General features: G+C 33.0%; 2 protein-coding genes and 1 long non-coding RNA gene across 7 annotated transcripts in view; 2 read left to right on the plus strand and 1 right to left on the minus strand.

The window, feature by feature from the left end:
* Syx1A (Syntaxin 1A) overlaps positions 1–16,582 on the plus strand; it is a 42,353-nt gene extending 25,771 nt beyond the window's left edge. Inside the window, exons 4-10 of one of the 5 annotated variants that reach the window (XM_011306741.1) lie at positions 11–85; positions 164–346; positions 967–1,040; positions 1,208–1,345; positions 2,417–2,527; positions 10,014–10,107; positions 10,394–16,582. In XM_011306741.1, the coding sequence (XP_011305043.1) occupies positions 11–85; positions 164–346; positions 967–1,040; positions 1,208–1,345; positions 2,417–2,527; positions 10,014–10,094 (662 nt within the window). In that variant the 3' untranslated portion in view covers positions 10,095–10,107; positions 10,394–16,582. The other 4 variants (XR_892282.1, XM_011306743.1, XM_011306742.1 and 1 more) reach the window with 4 other exon arrangements.
* On the minus strand, positions 16,408–18,719 carry LOC105267699 (uncharacterized). The gene is made up of 6 exons (XM_011306739.1): positions 18,319–18,719; positions 17,989–18,227; positions 17,646–17,824; positions 17,490–17,568; positions 17,144–17,272; positions 16,408–17,050 (listed from the first exon to the last, which is right to left on the minus strand). The coding sequence occupies exons 1-6, from the start codon at positions 18,380–18,382 to the stop codon at positions 16,844–16,846; spliced, it is 897 nt and encodes a 298-aa protein (XP_011305041.1). The 5' UTR covers positions 18,383–18,719; the 3' UTR covers positions 16,408–16,843.
* Positions 18,720–18,942: 223 nt separating this feature from the next.
* On the plus strand, positions 18,943–21,354 carry LOC105267698 (uncharacterized). The gene is made up of 5 exons (XR_892281.1): positions 18,943–19,103; positions 19,219–19,290; positions 19,817–20,459; positions 20,536–20,607; positions 20,985–21,354. It is a non-coding gene; the product is annotated as an uncharacterized lncRNA (long non-coding RNA).
* Positions 21,355–21,547: the final 193 nt, after the last annotated feature.

Genomic DNA, 21,547 nt, shown 5'->3' on the forward strand with positions numbered 1-21,547 from the left:
TTATTTCCAGAAGTCAAAATGGAACTTGAGGATCTCATGGCCGACATCAAGAAATCTGCTAACAAAGTTCGAGCCAAGTTAAAGGGTTAGTTGAATAATCGATTTATTTGTTAACGGTACAACTTTGAGATCGCGTGCTAAATTATTCTGCTTTGATTTTCAGTTATAGAACAAAATATTGAACAAGAGGAGCACACGAACAAATCATCCGCGGATCTAAGGATACGCAAAACTCAGCATTCTACATTATCCAGGAAGTTTGTTGAAGTGATGACGGAATATAATCGAACGCAAACCGATTATAGGGAAAGGTGTAAGGGAAGGATAAAACGACAGCTTGAAATCAGTGAGTATTTATGTATTTATTTCCTCAATCATTCTTCTTAATTCCCATGAATTTGAATTTATTTATTAAATTAATTTATTCATTAAAAAGAACTCCCACTCATTTGACAATTGCATTACGTTGAATAATTTCTCTTGTTCGCCACAAACGAATTCTGCATTGAAAATCGTTCAACTCGAATTCATTTTTATCTTCTTGTTAGTATTCATTCCTTAGATTTGAAGTATTTTCTCACTGGAGTCTTCACCGAAGAAACTTCGGAACTCTCCTGAATTTAAAAAATGGAATCCCAACGATTTTAGTTTTTCGAATGAATTATCCAACTTTCTCGGTAGCAGATTCATAACTTCAAATTCAAACACTCGTAATTTTCAATGAACTGAATTTTAAACTCAACTCCTCACCCCGAATGTATTCAATTTTCACAGAACTTTGCGTAAAGCTGTTGTGAACTAAAATCCTCATTATTCCCACTAATCAAGAGAATTTAAATCCAAGAGTTTTCAGTTAGACTGCCTTAAATTTGAAAAATGAAAAATCTTGAATCGAGAATCATTTCAATTGAAAAAATTTAATTCTCGTTATTTCTATCCTGCACTCATTATATTTTCCATTCACAGCGGGGAGAACTACGACTAATGAAGAGCTCGAGGAAATGCTTGAGCAGGGGAATCCCGCAGTATTCACGCAGGGGGTGAGTATTGAGTTTAAAAAAAAAAGATATAACTTCAAAAAATCTGCAAACGAGAGTCAAATTGAGATAGTAAATCTGGCCAATTTGACGACCGGCTGCAGAACTCATTCATTCTTTTTTTACGATACAACATTTTTTAGTGATAATAATTATTTGTTGGTTATTAGATTATTATGGAAACGCAACAAGCCAAACAGACTCTTGCTGACATCGAGGCGCGTCACGCAGATATCATAAAATTAGAGAACTCCATCAGGGAACTGCACGACATGTTCATGGATATGGCTATGCTGGTTGAAAGTCAGGTAAGCTCACCATTCAATCACTATTTTAATTAGTTTAACCGTTATCATTGATTATTTATTATGCTGAGTGCATTTGTTCGTGTCAACTCAATCAATCGACAACAATACGAGAAAAAAAATTGACGTCGTGGTTCGTCTTTGGAATTTTAAAACAAATGATGAGTAGATGAATTAAACAGCTCGTAATAATCGAATTATCAATTATGAATTTGATTAATTAATTTAGCTTGTCGTGAATTTTTGAATAATAGAAAAATTTCAGGATTATTACCAAAATTTTGACTCGACGAAAAATCGCGAGAAGTCAATCAGTCAATTGAAAAAAATAATTGGAGAATATTTATTGAATTATAATCTGTAATTGTATGAATTAGCGAGATACTGAAGTGGAATTTATAGATTTTATTGATTACCATTAATTCTTAGAAACTTCAGTGTCCTTTCGGAACAGAAATAAACTCGCCAATTTGTAAATTTGATATATTGAAATGACCTTTCGCTGCCCACGATATCTGCAGTTTATTTTCAAAGTCAACAGCGTGAACCCGTGGCACTAGTATTTAATTTTTTCATTTATTTCGCTATTTATTTTCATCTCGTAATTACGAGAATAGGTCGCGGCGCTGCTCTGTGGGTGATGCTAACCATTTGTGTCTAAAAATTTTCAGTGTATACAAAGAGAGAAAGAGAGATAAATTTTTTTCACTCCAAATGTACCCGTCAGAGTGTCGAGATAAAAGCAGAAATATTCTGCCAGTCGAAATTAAATCTCTGACACTTACTGAATAATCCTTAAATCAGTCTCTCCAATTCTCTCGATGTATTACAGTAATTTCCAGAAATAAAAACGCACGCATGAATAAAGAAAATAAAATAATGAAAGAATTAACTTTCTCTGAGGAACTCTCGATAATCGAAATTAATCAAATAGCACGATACTATGGAATAAATAATGAAGTCTCTTGCATGATTATTTTAATATCTACTATTTATCTCTGAACTAACAAATTTGCTTCTGTACTGGTTGGGTTGCGCCGCGTACCAACGAAAAAAAAAAAAACTCAAAATCAGGGCGAGATGATTGATCGCATTGAATACCACGTGGAGCACGCAGTCGATTATGTTCAGACAGCCACTCAGGACACCAAGAAAGCCCTCAAGTATCAAAGCAAAGCCCGACGGGTGAGTCCACCCCAAATTTATAAACAATTATTGAGTTCATTCACATCTAATTGGTCACGTTTTTTTTTCCCCTCGCCTGTCCCCTGCACCACCAACCCTGGCCCCTCCAAAAATTCCTCCACATTTTTTTCATTCACCAAAATCTTTATCAATATTGTCTCATTGAAAATTAATCTCATCTATTTTTTCAACTACACATTATCATTTCTTTTTCAAACCCATCGCTGCAATTCTTCTCCCATAATTTTCACTCTCACAACGTGAATATAATGACTCCTGTGATATTCAATTAAATTGTATCCATGTGCGTGTGTAAAATGCTTTATGTAACAAATCTAACAAAACTACAATTTATCAACAAAATAACTGACGCTTATAAACATATATACATCCGACGAATGTAAATATGTTTATATGCACGTATTAACGAAAAAAAAAAAAACTATGTGTCTCTTTCCTGTTAACATGATTGTGCTGATGTGTGTCTCGCCTCTGTCCACTACTGCTCTGTGATACTATTTTTTTAATTCTCAAATAACAACCTCAACTAACTCTACCAATGGCCATTTGATTGGTGCTGTAAAAAAATTCTAACAAAAATAATCGCCACTGAAACACGTACTGTGATTGTTATCTGTGTACAATTGTCTGTTAACATCATTTTTACCGGACATACGCCTCTCTCCAAATTCATCCACAAAATCCCTGTCTTCTATCTTGATATTTCGATATCGGAACGAAACGGTTAAATGTTTGATGTTGCATCTTTTGACTTTTGGGATAAATTTCGTTGCGTCTCGTCGCGTCTCTTCCAATCCTCTTCACTCCCGATTTCTCCGATTTCTCCGATTTCCCTGATTTTCCCATGATTTCCCCTGATCTTTTCCCTCATCTATTCCCTGATCTTTTCCCTGATCTTTTCCCTGATCTTTTCCCTGATCTTTTCCCTGATCTTTTCCCTGATCTTTTCCCTGATCCTTTCCCTGATCTTTTCCCTGATCTTTTCCCAATCCACTTGCGCAATGTGGCAGGGTGATAGAGTAGACAACATAGAATACTGCGTCACCCAAACTAGTGATCACGTTGGCTCAGCAAGGGGTGAACTCAAGAAGGCCCAGGAATATCAAATAAAAGCACGAAAGGTAATATGACGATAATTGAAGGGCAAGTGCAGTGGAAATATCCCAATCCTCATTCCTCCATTAACGTTATCCAACGGTGCTATTAACGATATACGCTTAATCGATTGATATATGGTACCAAGTGTCCCCGATAATCCTTTCAATATTTCCATTCAATGTTGAGGTTCAAGTGTGTGATTAAGGGATAGGATTATTTATTAACGCTCTATGGTAGACAAGTGTTACTTTGTTAGAGGGGTACAAGTGATGTGTAGAATTCATTCAGTCTCGTATTAGAGAGATTACGATGATTATTTGTTGGTAATAAATATGAATAATATCGAAGTAAGTAGTAATCATGAAATATCGAATGCACAGACTAGTATATAGATGATCAACGCACGACAGATTTATTTCAACACTGGTAGAATTTTTTTTTTCTTTTGATCATTTTTTATTCAAGTGGATTGCACATTTTATTTTTTACATTTTTTGATAATCCTCGGGGTGGTAATCTGTGATAGAAAATCAAATCGATGGATTATTCTTCCGTTATTATTCTCAATCCACATTTAATTCTAATTAACAAATTATTTTGAGAATGAAAGACATTAATTATTAAAGCTCTTCTCTCTTTAGGAGTTCAACCTATAAATAATCGATGAGTCTTTAATGAAAATAACGAGAAAAAAAAATAGGATATCTCTTCAATCGTTCTGCAGTCCCATTATGAATTATTACTATCAAAAATATTTTAATTTCAATCCAAAATATTCTACCAGTGTACGGCATGAATTAGAGTCCACCCATGAAATTAGGGACGATAAATTATTCCGCTTGATCGAAATAAATATAATTATTCACAGTAGATTGTTTAATTGTATCACCTAGCGCTGAAAGGCTCATTTGCAATCACAGACACTGATAAGTACACGAATGGCACACAGAGACAAAATATATAATGTACACAGAGATTCTGGGGATTTAAATAAGACAACAATGTCCAATCGCAAACACTCCCATGAAGATATACAGATGAAAACACACACACACTATCATGTAAACAACAGAACAGAATTCATAGCACTATATATACATATATGTACTTAAGATAGGCCCTCTGTACCCTCAGGTACGTATAACATACATCACTCGGTACAAGTGTCTCTCACTTTGAAATTTTCCAAATTTTCATCTCAAGTAAAATAAAAAAAACAGACACTTTTACCTGAGTAATTAATCTCTATTGTCTATACATTCACATACACACAAAATGCAAAAAAAAAAATCTATATCAATAATTGCTGGCATGTGGAATAGTGTAGAGAGAAAAATCCCATGAAAACACGAATTTCTCAATGAACTTCTGCTTTTCTCATTTGACATTACGATTATTTACCTCTCAGACATTTATCTATTCTTCTCGTTATCTACCTCAATCGATTCATCATTTTTATTTCGTTATAGCTTACAACGCTATCAATTTATCCGAGTAATTAGTGACAGAATTAAACTGCATTGGAGTCACTGATTAATTAATTAGACAATTGGTGGTTGATTTTGAATGATGGTTCATGGAAATATTCCTCTGTCATTTTTTGTCCACAGAAAATGATCTTCATTATGATCTGCGTCATAATAAGCGCCATCATACTAATCTGCATTGTGATAGGGTGCCTTCCATCAATGTCCTAAACGACCGAATGGAGTGTAAAGAGAATAATAATACTAATACTAGTAATTGTAATAGTTATATTAATAGGCGAGTGAGAGGGAAAATAAATAATAACTTGTGATGACGAGTGGCGAGTTTACGAGACGAAATGATTTAATTGTCAATCGTTGCCAATGCACGATGAACATCTATTCACACGAAAATTTTGAGATGGGGAAATAATCATCAATGCGTCAAGTTAAATCACCGATTAACAATACTAATAACATAGTTTAATACTGCGTTATCTCATGTTAACCAAGCATTAATGAGTCTAGAGAGAATTTGGGAGAGAATATCAGTATTATACACACCGGTTCTTTCACTCTCGATTTTCATTTCGATTTTCATTGAGAAGAAAGAATATGTTCTCGAATTAGGGTCGATGGAGGTGTATTAATTGTCAAGTGGATGATGATGTTGGAAAGGATTGAGAATTCCCTTTTGGAATACTAGGTCGTCATTGAATAATTATATTAAATTTATGGGTAGAGAGATCATCAGCTTTGAAGTGGAATGACAGATTATTTTGTTAATCACATCTCGTGATGTTTTTTTGTTGTTCACGGAATAATCTGATCAGATTCATCGACTCTGATCCTTTCAACATGAACATCCTATTCACTTGGATTGTCACTCGCTACTAGCTTTGAGTATATCGAATGAATTTTGATCCTTAATATTCCTCGTAGATTAACCAAACAATTAACGATAAATAGAGAGAAGTATCTGAAACTGACGGTTTAATTTCCACAGCATGATTTGAGTTGATGTTTAACAGAAATTTAAAATCGAAGAGAATCTCTGGCAATGATTTTGCTAGTCAATAAATCAACACTCTCTCCGCCCTCGAATGGCGACTCAAAATTATAACCCAGTGAATAGTTGATTACAATTTAGCATTCAATGAAAATCATCGACTGCCCAGATTGAGTAGAAATTCGTCGTCGCAGGGAGTGTTGGAGGGAAAGAATAACGCTTGTTGTATTTGTAAGATACGTGCTTCCCAATTACATGTATGTTCAGTGATAATTACCCACTCATAACGATTGTTAATTAACAATTGAAGTTGATGAAGAATTTTGAGAGAGCGAACAACTGGAGATTTTGAAAAATCTCGTAGCCTCGTCCTGATAACCTCGAGAGCCATTCAAATGAAATATGAAAAAAATAATTAAATTGAAAATGGAAATGGAAATGGAAATGGAATAATTGTCGATTATCCGATAATCCTGAATTCTTATAAATTAAGGAGATAATATCGATGGAAAATTCATTTCATCCTGATGCATCCGTTATCTGAATAATTGAGCGATTAAGGGCATGAGTTGAGTCATTAAGTTTGAGAATTTCAATGTGGAATGAAAAATTCATAACCGATAGTCGAACCATTAGAGTCATGATGGTATAGATTAGGGTATGTACACCACTGGTGCAACGGGCGAGGCCACGAACGATCGATCCTCATTCCCTTCACGCAATCGTCATAAAGTAACAAATTTGCTTCATAAACTCCACATCTCGATGCTGAAAATTAACAAAACAGCTTTCCTCTAGAATCGTAGCTACCCACATCGAGATACAGCTGATTACATTGTCAATTAGACGTCAAGACACTTGTCGTGGCTTAACGCATTAATTAATAATAAAATTACGGGAAGAATCATTAGTTTGTTTATTTAAAAGATTTACCAGTGAATATTAATCTCGATGTGAGGTAACTCCGCTATCGGTGATTGGGTTTTAATGAATCAATCCAGCTATGGGTATGTCTAAAGAATTATTAATTTTGTTCACAGAAACTGATTTTCATCGTAGTCTGTCTGACGGTAGCTGTCATCATTTTAATTATTATTCTTGTTGTCACATTGAGGTGAACGTCATGTCGTTAATTGATGATTGAAGTTTGGCAGGAAATTATAATTGCATTAATTACACATACGATTTAAAATGAAGGTGAAATTAGGTAATTCACTAAATTACATAGCTTATTAATTACAATGGAACATTCGTTGTAACGAATGGAGAACAAGTGGGTTGCGGGTAACAAACGTTTTTAGATAAAAAAAAGTGAATGAGTGAAGCGTGTGTACTTAGGCATTTTTTTTTTCATTCACTGATGACTGCCAAGTGATACAGTATTCATATTTCAAGTTGAATTTCCAGTGGGAAGTGATGAGCGATTTTCGTCGTTGAAAATTCGTGTACTCCGGAAAGAGTCCGTAGTTCTCTATAAATATAACAGTTTCCTAATTATTTGTTAACTAAAATGGATATTCAATCTAGAATTGATTTAACGCTTTTATCTGATAGTTGTTAACGTGTCTGCCATTGTTCCCAGTTCTCGAACTAGTTATATCCAGTGATACCCGCATCATTCTAAAAATAAAAAAATAAAAATAAAGGGATAACATCACATTGTGGGTCACAAAACTAGTTCAATGTATCTAGTCCTCGAGTTGAAATAAAAAAAATAGTCATGAATGGGGAGCACTCATACGTGTTTTATTTCATCATTAAATTTTCGAATTTGTTATTGAAATGAAAATAAGCATGAATTACGTATCCTGGCAGTCGGAAATTGAAAATAACGAGAGGTGGATAAAATTAATTAGATTAATTAAATATCTCTTTCCATCATCAACGTGAAGACGGAAAATCGCAGTATGATGAAGATTCTTGTTAGTGAAATAAATATGTTATGCAAGATATAATAATTCGGGTCGTATTTGTCACCCTTCGAATCCGCTGTCACTCTACACATGTAACAATGTAAATAATTATTACCGCTAGTACCGATTTTCTCACAAAAAAAAAAAATAATTAAATTCAGATAATGCAATTATAACAGTAGACGCGAGGTAGACAATTACTGTATAGGTACTTATAAGGTTAATAATAATGAGGAAGAGTGCGCTTGTAGGATAGCCTTCGAGTACACGAATTAAAAAAAAAATAAATAAAAGGGATTATAATCGAAAAATGGCGATTAAACCAGAAAAATTCATGATTACTTGTCGAGCAATACTCCACACCTTGAAGTGACTAATAAATTATGAATTAATCATAAACAATTAATTATTGAAATAATTTATATAGAACTAAAGATGATAGAGAACGTGATGAGCTGAATGCAATAATAATGGTTGACAATGATATTGTATGGTTTATACGAATACTTATTATTTCAATGCATAATTATGCGTATGTATGCGTCGGTGAATATTGTTAATCCACTAGATGTTAATGCGCGTAACACCGCGGACAGATGGAAATTCATGGAGAAATAATGACAAAGAAATAATGAGAGTTGTGATGAACGATTGAGTGATTGTTTCAATCGATTTGGGGCAAGACTGATGGGAGGAGGAAACCGATGATTACATTCGTATTGTCATTGCGTACTAAATGGGTTCAAGACTCAGTCTGAGTAAGTATCGATACGCTAATTAATTAAGTGTTATCCGTGTGATAACTGTTATCCGTTAATTCGACATTTTATTCAATGGAAACATCTGCCTGCCCTTTTTTTTTTATTCAATTTATTTATGGATTTTGCGTACTGTAGTCCCGGCCACTTGTGAATACGAAGGGATGGAGGATTTCAGTGGAGATATCACTTTTAATTTAAAATCTTATTATTTATTGTGAAGATTTTTAATTACCAAAGACTTGATGTTGCACTTGAATCACTCCATCCATTTCATGTTCAATAATTTCATCTGCTGTACTCCATACAAAGTGCATGTCAACTTTAATTAATTACTTTTATTATGTACGAGAAAGAGCGAAATTATTTGTAAGGCGCATGATTTTTAGATGGAAAGGTCGAGATACAGATTTACACGTGTGATAACACATACCTGGTACATTTAATTTAGAAAACACGCAAACACCGATCGATATGAAAGCACATCTTGTTCTTTTCTGGATTTAGAAGGAGGGGAAAAAGGTAGAGTAGTATTCCTGGAATTTCCTGGATCACGCTCTTGGTTATTCTGTTTCGTGCATTGACTTTTCCCCCCAACAATTCCATTAATCCGATAAATCTGCATTTAATGTCGCGATAATTTGCCAATTATGTGGGTAGCATTTGCATTTATATCACTGCCCAATAATTTAATCGGTTAATTAATTGATGACAAGATCATGAGATTGTCGGAATGATTTTTGATGGACAGGAGGAACACTTATCGATTCACTTCTGACAAATGTATTTAAATATATCGATACATTTTGTTTTCAATGCTGGAGTATTTGATACCGATAATTTTGATGATTTAATTGTTCGTTTTATTTTGATTGGTTTTAATTCATTATGTTCAGTATCATTAATGTAAATAAATGTTTTTATTGTATTTTTTCATTTGTAGTCTGTTTTATTTTTTTTAACGCAATTTTAATGGAATTATGTTATTAATTATTGAGGGTTTATATGATTATGGGGTATTGGTGAATATCATGGGAGTAATGGACAGAGCATAGTCTTCAGATATTTGAATCGATGATATACGTCTGATGAATTAAATGAAAGAGACAGAGTTTATTGTCCCGTTGTGACACTCAGATGGATCACGTGTGAATTTTTTTTTACAATTACTCGTGTTGAATTTATTAATTGGATAAATTATTCTGTTCTGGGGGAGTGTAGAAGAAGATTATGATCATGATCTGCCTCGCCATTCTTGCGGTCATTGTGGCCACCACCATCGGCAGTTACTTTGGACTTTGAACATCCAATCCAGGTAAAATATTCAATAGAAAATATTACGACAAATTAATCATGAGAACAATTATTAATTATTAGACAGTTCGCGTTTGAGAGTTCGAGAACTTGTTCGTGAATGATAAATTGGTGGAATTAAATTATAAAGCGAAACGAGAAGGGTATTTGGAGGAATTTCCTTATCTCCATTAGCTGAGAAATTATTTACACTCTTCTCGCCCCTTTCCGCCTGAATTCATAGTTCTTAATTAAAATCCATCTCATTCCAGTAATTAATTACATGAATATTGTACCTCTGTTTTAAGGCGACTCGAAGGGCAATGGTTACCCACCGCTCGCCCAAATCACCTGGTGGATAAAACGCACTTGGTTCTCCATAACTCAGCATAATTCACCTAAAAAATCACCGACCACAATCCACAACCCATCAGCCCACGAGGTGATCATCGTCATCCTCAATTTGTCCCAAAAAACTCAAATAAATTATGTCTCGGTGCCCCACCGGTCGCGTATCCACCAAATCTGTCTCTCCATCCTCGCACTTCTCCCAAAAATGTAAGAAAACCCGTAAAAATTCCCAGTGAATACCAAAGAAACGAAAAAAAAATCATTTACCATCTTGAATTTGTGAAAATACACGGACAAAAGACGGGGAAATAAATAATTCATAACGCGCCGAGTAATAAACATAATTAGTTAATACTATATGAAAGTTTCAGTACTACGGGAAATTGAATCATCAGTAGAGACAGGCGTAAGATTGAGGGAATAAAACGACAAGGAAAATCGAGATGACGAGAGAATAATGAAAATAATCAGAAAACATTAGAAATTTCAGCTGCAGCAATTAATATTCTAACATAGATGTTACGTCAAGACCTATAAGAGATGAGATATAAAAAAAAACCTAATATGTCGATTATCTTTCCATCGATCTAATGAATCACATAAACTCATTTGGCCACAGTATATGTACGTATATGTATGTATATAAATGCTGGGAAGATGAATGGAAGTGAAGGTGCGCTGAAAAAAAAAATGGAAAAGCGCTAAGGGATATCAATAATGAGATAACGATTGTGACACGATTACGAGAAAAATGATGAATTGGCATTGCCTACTTAACTGGTAAACAATAACCAATTAATGTTACAATGTTCTGTTGAATATATCATACGAAAGTTGAGAGAAATACCATTCAGATGATATTATGCATTAAACTGTTTTATTGAGAGGGAAAAAGGTAAAAAAATAATATAACAATAATTATCATTATAATGAGGATGAATAAAAGCATTTGAGATTGCAGCCATCACCTCACACTGTACAGAAATATGTAATTGTTAGATTAGGTAGCTATGTTATTATTATCTATTTATCATGTACTATGATTACGACTAAAATGAAAAATGATGAAAAAAAAAAGATAAAAAAATATGATTAACGTGGATAATGTCGATTTGGCAAGCAGTCACCATTGCAAATCATGAGTTTTAATCTGACGAATATGGCAGTGCGGGCGTGATACATATAAATGAACTTTGAAGTGAATTAAAGTTGTGAGAATTATGAGGGGAAATTATTAAAACATTCGCAGTGATATTCACTGCTGGGAAGCGAGCCATTGCATAAGCTTTCTCGGTGTTCATTGAATAAAGCGCTTTTTCCTCAAGAGTTAATTAAGTATGGGAAAAAGAAGTCTTAAATATTTAAAGCTGTATAGGAGTTCCTCATAAACAAATAGAATTTTAATTATCTGCGGGGAATCCTGTTAGGATAAGGCCGGGGAAATGTCCACCGTACGTTTTTATTTATTTCTACTCTCGGGTAGCTGAGGAGATAATTTTTTATCGTTTTTAGTTGTAGTTTCTTTAATTGTCGAGGGAATTGTCACGAAATTTTTCCACAATTCTCTTGATATTATTATTCAGACATTTCTTGACTGAATTCAAGTTCAAAGTAAAATTTTTTATTGAAAATTCGTATGGTACTTTTTCTCTTTCTTGTTATCCTGAATTTATTATTTTTCGTCCTAGTCATACCATCCTCTATCGTCATTGAAACTAATGATTTATTTTTCATTAGTTGAAAGTGCTTGAGGAAATAAAGTACTTATAGCTAATTAAGTCGCGACGAGATCTCTAACGATTACTCAATCAGTCTGTAAATTTATAATATAATTAAAATCGAAGAAAATCATTGAATTAAACTCGTGGAATTCTTGAGCTTACATCGAGCGGGAAAAAGTACATTGCTGGGCTTGAGATATAATGAGATACAATTTCCCAGTGAAATGCAACGAGTCATAATTTTAGATAAGTACCGATGTTGATTGACATTGAGATTTTAAAAAATACCATAACTGCCGTGTTGATCTTCTGAGTGAACACAAGTCCAGTGATGATACTGTTTTCATGAAAAATTCACGCTTCTAGTCAGAGCAACCACAAAAGCTCGGTGAAACAGATTAATATTACGAATTAAAGGGCCAAGTCAGTTGATATCAGAGTTTTCTTTAAATTCTTCATTCTCCAGTAATTTTTCATTAACCATTAACAGTCGGTGATTATCCTAAACATCTTTCAAATGAAATAGAAATTATGAAAAACTCCTCTGTCCAAATCGAATAATTAATTGTTCAAAATCTCTTCCACCGACGAACCACTGGGGAATGAAGAATTTCGACGAACAATTTTCTCTGATAATTTCTAACATGACTCAACTATATAAATATTATAAATATATAGATAGTTGGGCGTAGAAGTTTAGCTTGAATCTCAAAATTCTAGACTAGTATAACGTCCTTCATCCTAGGAATTGAAAGAATAAATTAATTTAAACTAAAATAATTATGAAAATAAAAAGTGTTAATTTCTTATCAATTAGATAAAAAAAGATAATAATTACCAGAAAAATGTGAGGGAGAGGGAGAGCATGAAAAAGTTTATTGAGTAATGTTATATAAATTTTAGTGCACAATCGACTGTGTGTGTTAAACGAGTTTGGCCTAAACTTCGTTAAGTTGAGGTTGATGCTCTAGGTGCCATTCGCCTTTATAAACCTTGAAGACATTTTATTGTAATTTGAAAATCATATTGAATTAACATGAGCGTCACAGACTACGGCATAGCTAATGGCACTTAAACTAATGAATCGTTGGAGTTGAATGAAAATTGAGAAAAAAAACGTGGGGATACTAATGAAAAACAATTCTATATTTTTTTTATTTCTTCTTCTAACTTCGCATCTCAGGTAGAATCCTTCGAGAATTCATCCTAGCCCCAGTAATTATTATCCCAATATTTAAATTCTCAATTACAAGAAAAAATATAATAAAAATTGCGTTAATGTGCGTGTGCCTCATTTCTTGCCATACGCTGCGTCTAGTCTTCTGTCACTCATGATTAAAAAGTAATCGTAATTACGCGAGCGATTACAGTGTCGCAATTAAACCACTGGCAAGTACTGAAAGATAACGGAAAATCCAAAAAAAAAATTAACAACAAATTGAAAGAGGATAAACGACTTAAGATTATAATGAAGCGTTTTATTGTGATTTAATTCCTGGCACCATTGAAACGAACATGTCATCTTTCTGAGGTGAAGAGAATGAGAATTGGCGATGATAAACTTCTAGTTTGTAATCAAGATTTAAATTTTCTTGGTGTCATTATTAATAATAAAACAAACGCTAATTATCTATCATCAACAATATTCTGTCGGCTCTGAATTAACTGGTGTCTTTGATTATACGTGGGAAGATCAACTATCGTCTTCCTCAATATGTGCGTTATGTCCTGTGAGAGAGAGAAAATAAAAATGAAATCAATTTTACGAGTTTCTCACAAATTTTACTCGTAGTAGTTTCGTAATAATATAACGCGCACTTGGCTCACCAAATTTAAAAAGTACATAGTCTTTGAGTGTCGACCATTATAATATTCTCTATTGCCAAAGATAAAATGAAATTCAACAAAAAAAAAACAAATAAAAAGGTAAAAAAAAAACATCTGTGAAAAAAAAATGGAAAAAAAATATTGCGGACTTAAGAGCGTAGCACTCAACCTCGACTTCTTGCATAATATTTAATTACATTATATACTTTGCATTCTCATTATTGCATTTTTGCTGCGCGCGCACTATTTCTGAGAGGGAAGTGCAATTTTATGATCGTTAATTGGCATTGCTGAAACGCTATCCATCTGCATTTTTGTAGATGAAAAATATAAATGAGATTAAATAATGAAAATTAATGATGTCGATTCGTTTTGCAATGGGGAGAGCGAAAAATGGCCTCCGGATAACTCATTAAGAAAAAAAAAACTACTATAATAATGTGACAAAAAATTATAAAAGAAAACTAAAAGAAAACGAAAGTGTGATAAGAATACAATTAATATAAACATCAAAAATGTATATGGGTCGTGTCACATCGGTGCAATTATTACTATGAAAGGCTATTCGAATAACCTTTATAAGTGTCAATTCCACTTTTAACTTAAAGAACACGTAAAACAAGACAACTTAAATGATTAATGGAAAAAAAAAAGTGAAAAATGATTTTGAGATGCAAAAACCCCAACTGAAATAATGAGATTAATGAAAAAATAATAATAATAAATCACTGAAATGTTAACAGAAAGCAATTGCATGGCACTTCGGCATTCATACGACAAAGTGAGATTATTGATAATATTTAATTACAGAAAAATGAAAAAAAAAAAAGAATACTTCAAATGAAAATGTAGCGTGAGGATGCATTTAAAGATATGGCGAATACTTTTTATTGTAGGTATTTCATAGTAAACGAGAAGACAACAAAAATCATAAATAAAGATAATGTATTAAAGAAATTACTTATTAAATAAATCCATGGTGTTTTCTGCCTATTATATACAATAACTATAATCTCGTGATTACGGTTAGTTGATTGACTAAAGAGTGACGTCTTGGAGATCATTTTGGTTGTGCACTGCGGAAAAAAAAAATTATTGAACACTGTACAAAGCTGGCAATAATATTAAGAGCCTTCCATAATCATTACTCGCTTTGAAGGAGAGGAGAAATAATGCATATCCAGTGTGGCTTTTCTCCTGAAATCGGGATGATCACTAAAGAAGGAAATCCATCACGAAAACTGATGTGCAGATTATTTCGTAGATGCGTGTGAACTCGAGATGTTTCGAGGAATTAATCATTAAAAATTTTATGAAATTTCTTCCAATTAATTTCCTCGACTCGTCCATTTCAAATGAACTTTCGAAATAATTTAGAAATTCGATTAGCACTTATCACTCAACTCTACTACTGATTAACCGTAGAAAATGACTGTGAAAATTGGCCATCATTGAATTTTCAACGGGTAGGAGTATTTAATCAGTGATTACAGTAGATGATAAAGAAAACAATCAATAAAAAGCGTGTATGTGCCCTTTCACATTCACCAGAGAGGCCCCACTGTGACCAGCACAAAAATAATTTAAACAAAAGCATTGATTAATGAGAAATAAATCATTCACTCGTAGATTAGGTCATAGAAATACTGAGAGACATGATTTCACGCGTATCAAACTGGCAGGCCATCTTTGGAGATATCTATTGCTCATATTTAACAATCATATCGATTCCTCTATTCAATGACTAATTAAATGACTAATGCCTCTCGTCAATCACATTGTCATAATTAAGAAAAGCTGAACCCCTGAATGAATTCGCATAAATTGGCAAGACTTGCTTGCTTGATTTTTATCAACGGAGTGGAGTATTCGCTGTTTGCGATAATTAAATAAATACACAGCATTAACTTTCTTGAAGAACCTCGTCAGTTTGATCGTTAATTACGGGGCACAACAAGAGATCGACGCAAATATGCACCAAAATCATAGAAAACAGATAAAAAATTATAAATAATTATATTCTTTTACGTTACGACTCACTCAACTATATTGGAGGTAGTTCAGTATATTTTACATTACAGTAGTAACATCGATTAATTATTTTATCTTGATTTTAGATATAATCGAAACGATAAGAGATAATGCATATATTTCCAATGGTGTAGTATATCCAGCACTGAATAAATTTGTAAAGTTATCGGCATTATAGATGCAATTCACACCGAGTTACATTTTCGAGATGAGATTTAATAATTAAATAATGAGAAAATTAATGCGAAATGGTGTTCAGTGTGTTTAAGAGGAAGAAAAATGTTATTTGAGGGGAATAAAACTTCAATCTACGAATTATAGTTAGTTTTTTTTTTGGCTTTTATCCTGTTTGAATTATTCACATTTTCCTTCACGGAATGCTTCTTCATTCGTTCACAGGTTGTACATATTTATTTATCATTGGTTATATACATATGTACGAACGCAAAGTATTATACAGATAATTACAGGTCACTAGGTCAATAGAGATGAATTATTACGTTCAAGACATGATCAATTATCGAGATCTGAGGAGAATTAAAATACTATAGAATCATTCTTTCAGTTAACAACAATCTATGAGGTATAATCAATTGTTTTTCTTTTTTAAACAATTTCCCTCGCAATTCTGTCCATCGATTACGAAATTTTCCTTATACTTCCATAAAACAATTCGATAACTTATTAACGAATATATTTAAAGTATATCATTTTAAATTAAAATCAAACGTAAAAAAATGTTTAAAAATCGTAACTCATTCAAAGATGGAAAAATCTAGAGAAATTCCGAATAATACATTTTTAAAAAGAAACAGTGAAAATCGCCGACTATTGGAAGTGAATCCGAGGGCATAGGGTAGTGTCATCCTGATCGGTTACAATTCTAGATTTACTGATTAGTCCATCCGTAAAAATACCGTCTTTACTGATAGCTTCTGGCCCTCGGAGAGCTTTTTTCCGGATGAAACTTTCCACGACATTCCGATTTACGTAAGACATCTCCAGACGGCAACCCCAGGTCACCAGTGCTAATGGCTAAAAAAAAGTTGAATAAACAAATAAAAAATTACCACGAGTGATTTTTTTTACGAGAGAAATCACTCAGTGAATATTTTATTGGATATTTACCCGATCCTCACTCAAGAGACTGTAGGGCGTAATAATGTGGCGTCTCAGACAATTTCTGACTAGATCTTTCAATTGTTTCACTAGCAAGGGATTCGCACATGGATGATAGAGCATGACGACTCCACCGTGCTGTTAAAATAAATTATTCATTAATCCCCAAAAAGACCCCGTTAACAAAATTATGGAAAAATTAATTCGGACCTGGGCCATACATAATAAATAATCCCCAGGTACAATTATGAATTCAATGTACTTATCTCGCAGTTTTTATCCACTTTAGGAAAGAGACTTTGAGAATATTTTTTTAATAGTGTTAAATATAAATTAATATAAATCTTGAAGTTACCTCCATGCTGTGCAACCACCGTTGTTTCGGAAGAAATACATATTCTCCGTACACCGGCCATACAGGACGATGATTTCCACTGGAGCACAGATAAACGAATGAATTCTACAGAATTTTTTTACAATAAATTTCCATAATTATCCTAAAAGTACTTACTACAATGGAATGACATCATCATATTTTATACTCTCGGGCATGCACATGTGGAGGGCGGAATAATATTTAGGAACATGTTCGCAGTAGTATTTCGAAGCAATCGATAAATCCGGAGTGATTTTTCGACCATAACACGTGTAGTTCACTGGAGAATGATCCCAATCTACCTCTAAATTACTCTGAAACATCGCAAAACAATAATTACTCATTCAAAAAATTCTTGAAGACTATCCATTGCTCAGAAATAAATCCATCATTCATTGATTCTTGAGCCATTACAAATTTCAAAGAATGATCTCAACGTGCAATTGATTCGTGTCGTTTTACTACTCGTGAGAATTACATTTCCATCATCGCAGTCATTAGACGGTCCCATTGGAATCACATGATGTCCAGACGATTCGACAGAGCTAATTTTTGGTGCAGCTGTTGGTTTTGGATCGTGATCTGGCATCCATCGACCTGTCCAGGCCTCCAATGCATTTTCGAATGAATCCTGCTCTTGGAGAACTTCCTGGTGTAAATTACTGAGGCGATTGCTCATAGAATCCAATAAACGATGTTCCTCTGGTGTTTCTTGGTCTATAATAATAATAATTATTATTTATAATTCTATTTTAACACTTCCTTTTACGTATTCCAGGCAAAAATTATGAAACACCTGTTTGCTTACCCATAACACTGTATCCGTGCACATTATTGTAGAATAACAATAAATAAATTAGTAGATTAAACATATTGCGCTGTTTCCGTAATTTGTTAATTTTTTAGTGCCAATTTCGACACGTGAAGTGGAAAAAGTGCAATGCTGGGTTCAGGAATATATTTTTTGTATTTTTCTGATGTTTTTCTTGGTGCAATAATGACTGTATGCAGTCCGCTGTTCGTTTCAGTGAAACTTCACTTTGACGTTTATAACCTCTAAGGTGCGTAATGGAATTGAGAAAATACGAACAATTTTGTTGGGCGCGTAATCGTGCGCCTTTTTGAATAATTCAAATCGAAAATTGTAAGACAGACGAGAGGGTGATACTGTTAAAATACATTTGTTATTCAATTGTTGCAAATCAATCAATATCTTAGGCACGACTTAATAAATTCTTAATGGTATATTTATTTTTTAATTATTTTTTTTTAATTTAAAAGTGGGTTAATCATAATTAATTAAGCTGAGTAATCGCTCTAATTTTCATTACATAAAATTATATAAACCAAGATAAAAACCAGTTGTATCTCGTTCAATCATGATAAGATCCTGACAATACTCAACCCTTCACGTACATGCACACCTGTTAAAATAATTCGCCAGTCATAATTTTTAGAATTTTTACGGTTCAGACATAATTTAAACGATCATTCAGGCGTGAGTCTTTACTGAGCATCTTCCGCTCTCTTAAAATGTTCTCCAAAATATTAATTGTAATCACGATGATCGGAATTTTCTGCAATTCATCATCAGTGAGTTGCTTTTATTAGACTAATCTGCAATAATTACTAACAAAAGCATAAAACACCAAAAAATTCGTTTATTACAGAAATTAAATTAAATTATAAATGTACTTATAAATTTTAGGCACGAGTTCTGGGGTGCAATGACGGCGAGAATTACTGGTGTCAATCAGAATATACTGCAGTGATTTGCGGGGTAAGTTATTTATAACTTTAACTTTAATTATCAATTTGACCTTTTACTCGAGCAGATGATGAATATCGATAAAAAATGTACCCGAATCCTTATAAACAACTTAAAAAATGATTAATCATTAATTGATGACTGTTCAAAATTAATACGTACTGTTTGTTATAAATAATAATAAATAATAATAATAATTGATAATTATAATTGACATTGAGAATTCAATCGCAATCGTTACAGACAATTGATTAATTTTCTAACAGATGACTTCTTTTGTTTATACATGATTAAAATTATCTAGAATTATCATTAAAAAATGAAATAATTCAAGAGAAGTAAAACTATATATAAATATCGGAGAAAAAGTATCAGTAATTCCCATCAAAGTGTTCACGTGTTCAACGTTAAATAAATAATGTACAACACATGTACCGAAAGCAATTTAATTGATGCTAAATGATTCATGTAAAACCGTTATCATCGCTGATAGATAATATCAGATTTGTATTTTTGAAACTGTTTACTTGAATTTCAGAAAGAAGAATATTGCCGGGATAATGAAGCGAGTGATATGCTCGCACCAGAAGTCACATATATCGGAATAAATCACCAATATTCCACCACTGATCCGTTTTATCGATTAGGTGACATGTTTGATCGATAAATCATGTATAAAAGAATGATGGAAATTTTTATTTCTGTCAGACCTAGAAAATATTTGAATGGCATATTTATTGAAGATAATGAAATGTGAAAAATAAAATTGTATGAAAAAGAAAAGACAGAGAGTGCGATAAATTATTTGGAAATTATTCATGGGGCTGATAGATAAGTGGAGATGATTAAAATGTTTAAGGGTGTTGAGACTTTTTGGATTCTTTTATAATTGCTTAATCGGGGAGTTAGAGTGATAATTATTTTAATTAGATTAATGGACGTCAGACCTTTCTTGATATAATTATGGTACAATGGAGAAATTTTCTGATTGAGCACTCATCGATACATTTACACCTGTGGCAATAGTCCGAGCGACATTTTTTAGGGGATTTATAGGTGAAATCTGGAGTAAAAATCCATTTGGAAATAAATGTTCATCAAAAATCTTTCAGCTCCTCAGAATGTTCTGTAAAGAATTTATTGTAATTGCGATTATCGCAATTATTTGCAGTACATCATTGGTGAGTCGACTGTTGATTTCAAATTTGAAATTACATATTTACTCCATTATTTATTTATTAAATCTCGTCACTCCAGGGACGTCCTCTTAACTGCCACGATGGCGAGATCTACTGGTGTAAATCATTAAGAACTGCAAAGAAATGTCGAGTAAGTTAAATCGTCAAAAGATTCTTCTCAATACGAAAACTGCATTCAGCAATCGCTGCGATCAATCCCTAATTCTGGAAAGCAATTACTAAAATTAATTAACAATCTTTTAAATTGTAACTCATATTCTTAAAATCGTAATCTATCGAATTGGGGATTACGTAATTCTCGTTCGCCAATTTTCATTCATACTATTCTATTTTTAAATAACTGGATTGTGTCGAAAGATATTTATCAAAGATATCAGAAAATTTCAAAAAACACATGTATAAAAAATTATGGAAAATTTCAGTATCATAAAAACATCCACGAGGTTTCAATAGATAATGATATATTCTTTCCACAATTGTTCACACACGACTCACGTTGAATTTCAGAAAACGAGGTATTGCGAGCGGATGTCTAATCCAGTGGATGATGTGCGAATAGAACGAGCTCCTGCAACAACAGAATTTAATAGATTTTACATAGGCTCCCGTGGTATCGAAAGCTTTCCATTGGGTCTATAGATCACTTGAATTCCATTCCCTCAATCTTCAATGTTTCATCAATGTTTATAAAACCTGAAGACAACATATAAGACAAAATGAAATAAAAACCTGTGATGAATTATTTTGAGATGAAGGAGTCCGTCTGATTATTAGATCTCGGGGATTTTACTTCACATTATTCTCTCATTATTCTCCCAAAAACGATTACTCAATTATAAAATTAATACGATTACAATGGAGAATGAGAGCTCGATGGTGACGGTAAAAAAGTTTATTACGTAATGAACATGAAAGACTAGAAATTTTTTTTATGATCATCCCCTGTTGCGAGGTACGACGAACTGACGGTTCAATTTAATCGATAGAAAATTGAGAGAGACATCATTTACCCCAGCACGCGATCATTATGTATTCATAATGAAAACGGTGGAAAAATCTCGAGTGAGGGA

This window comes from Fopius arisanus, unplaced genomic scaffold (genome assembly GCF_000806365.1).
Source record: "Fopius arisanus strain USDA-PBARC FA_bdor unplaced genomic scaffold, ASM80636v1 scaffold00049, whole genome shotgun sequence".
Lineage (NCBI taxonomy): Eukaryota > Metazoa > Arthropoda > Insecta > Hymenoptera > Braconidae > Fopius > Fopius arisanus.

What these genes read in the sequence shown, in the direction of transcription:
- LOC105267699 (XM_011306739.1), bottom strand. Translation starts at nt 18,382, where the DNA reads ATGTTTAATCTACTAATTTATTTATTGTTATTCTACAATAATGTGCAC. An exon ending in ATGACTGCGATGATGGAAAT is followed by an intron (nt 17,825 to 17,988) that starts GTAATTCTCACG and finishes GCGATGTTTCAG; the next exon opens with AGTAATTTAGAGGTAGATTG. An exon ending in GTCTCTTGAGTGAGGATCGG is followed by an intron (nt 17,051 to 17,143) that starts GTAAATATCCAA and finishes ACTTTTTTTTAG; the next exon opens with CCATTAGCACTGGTGACCTG.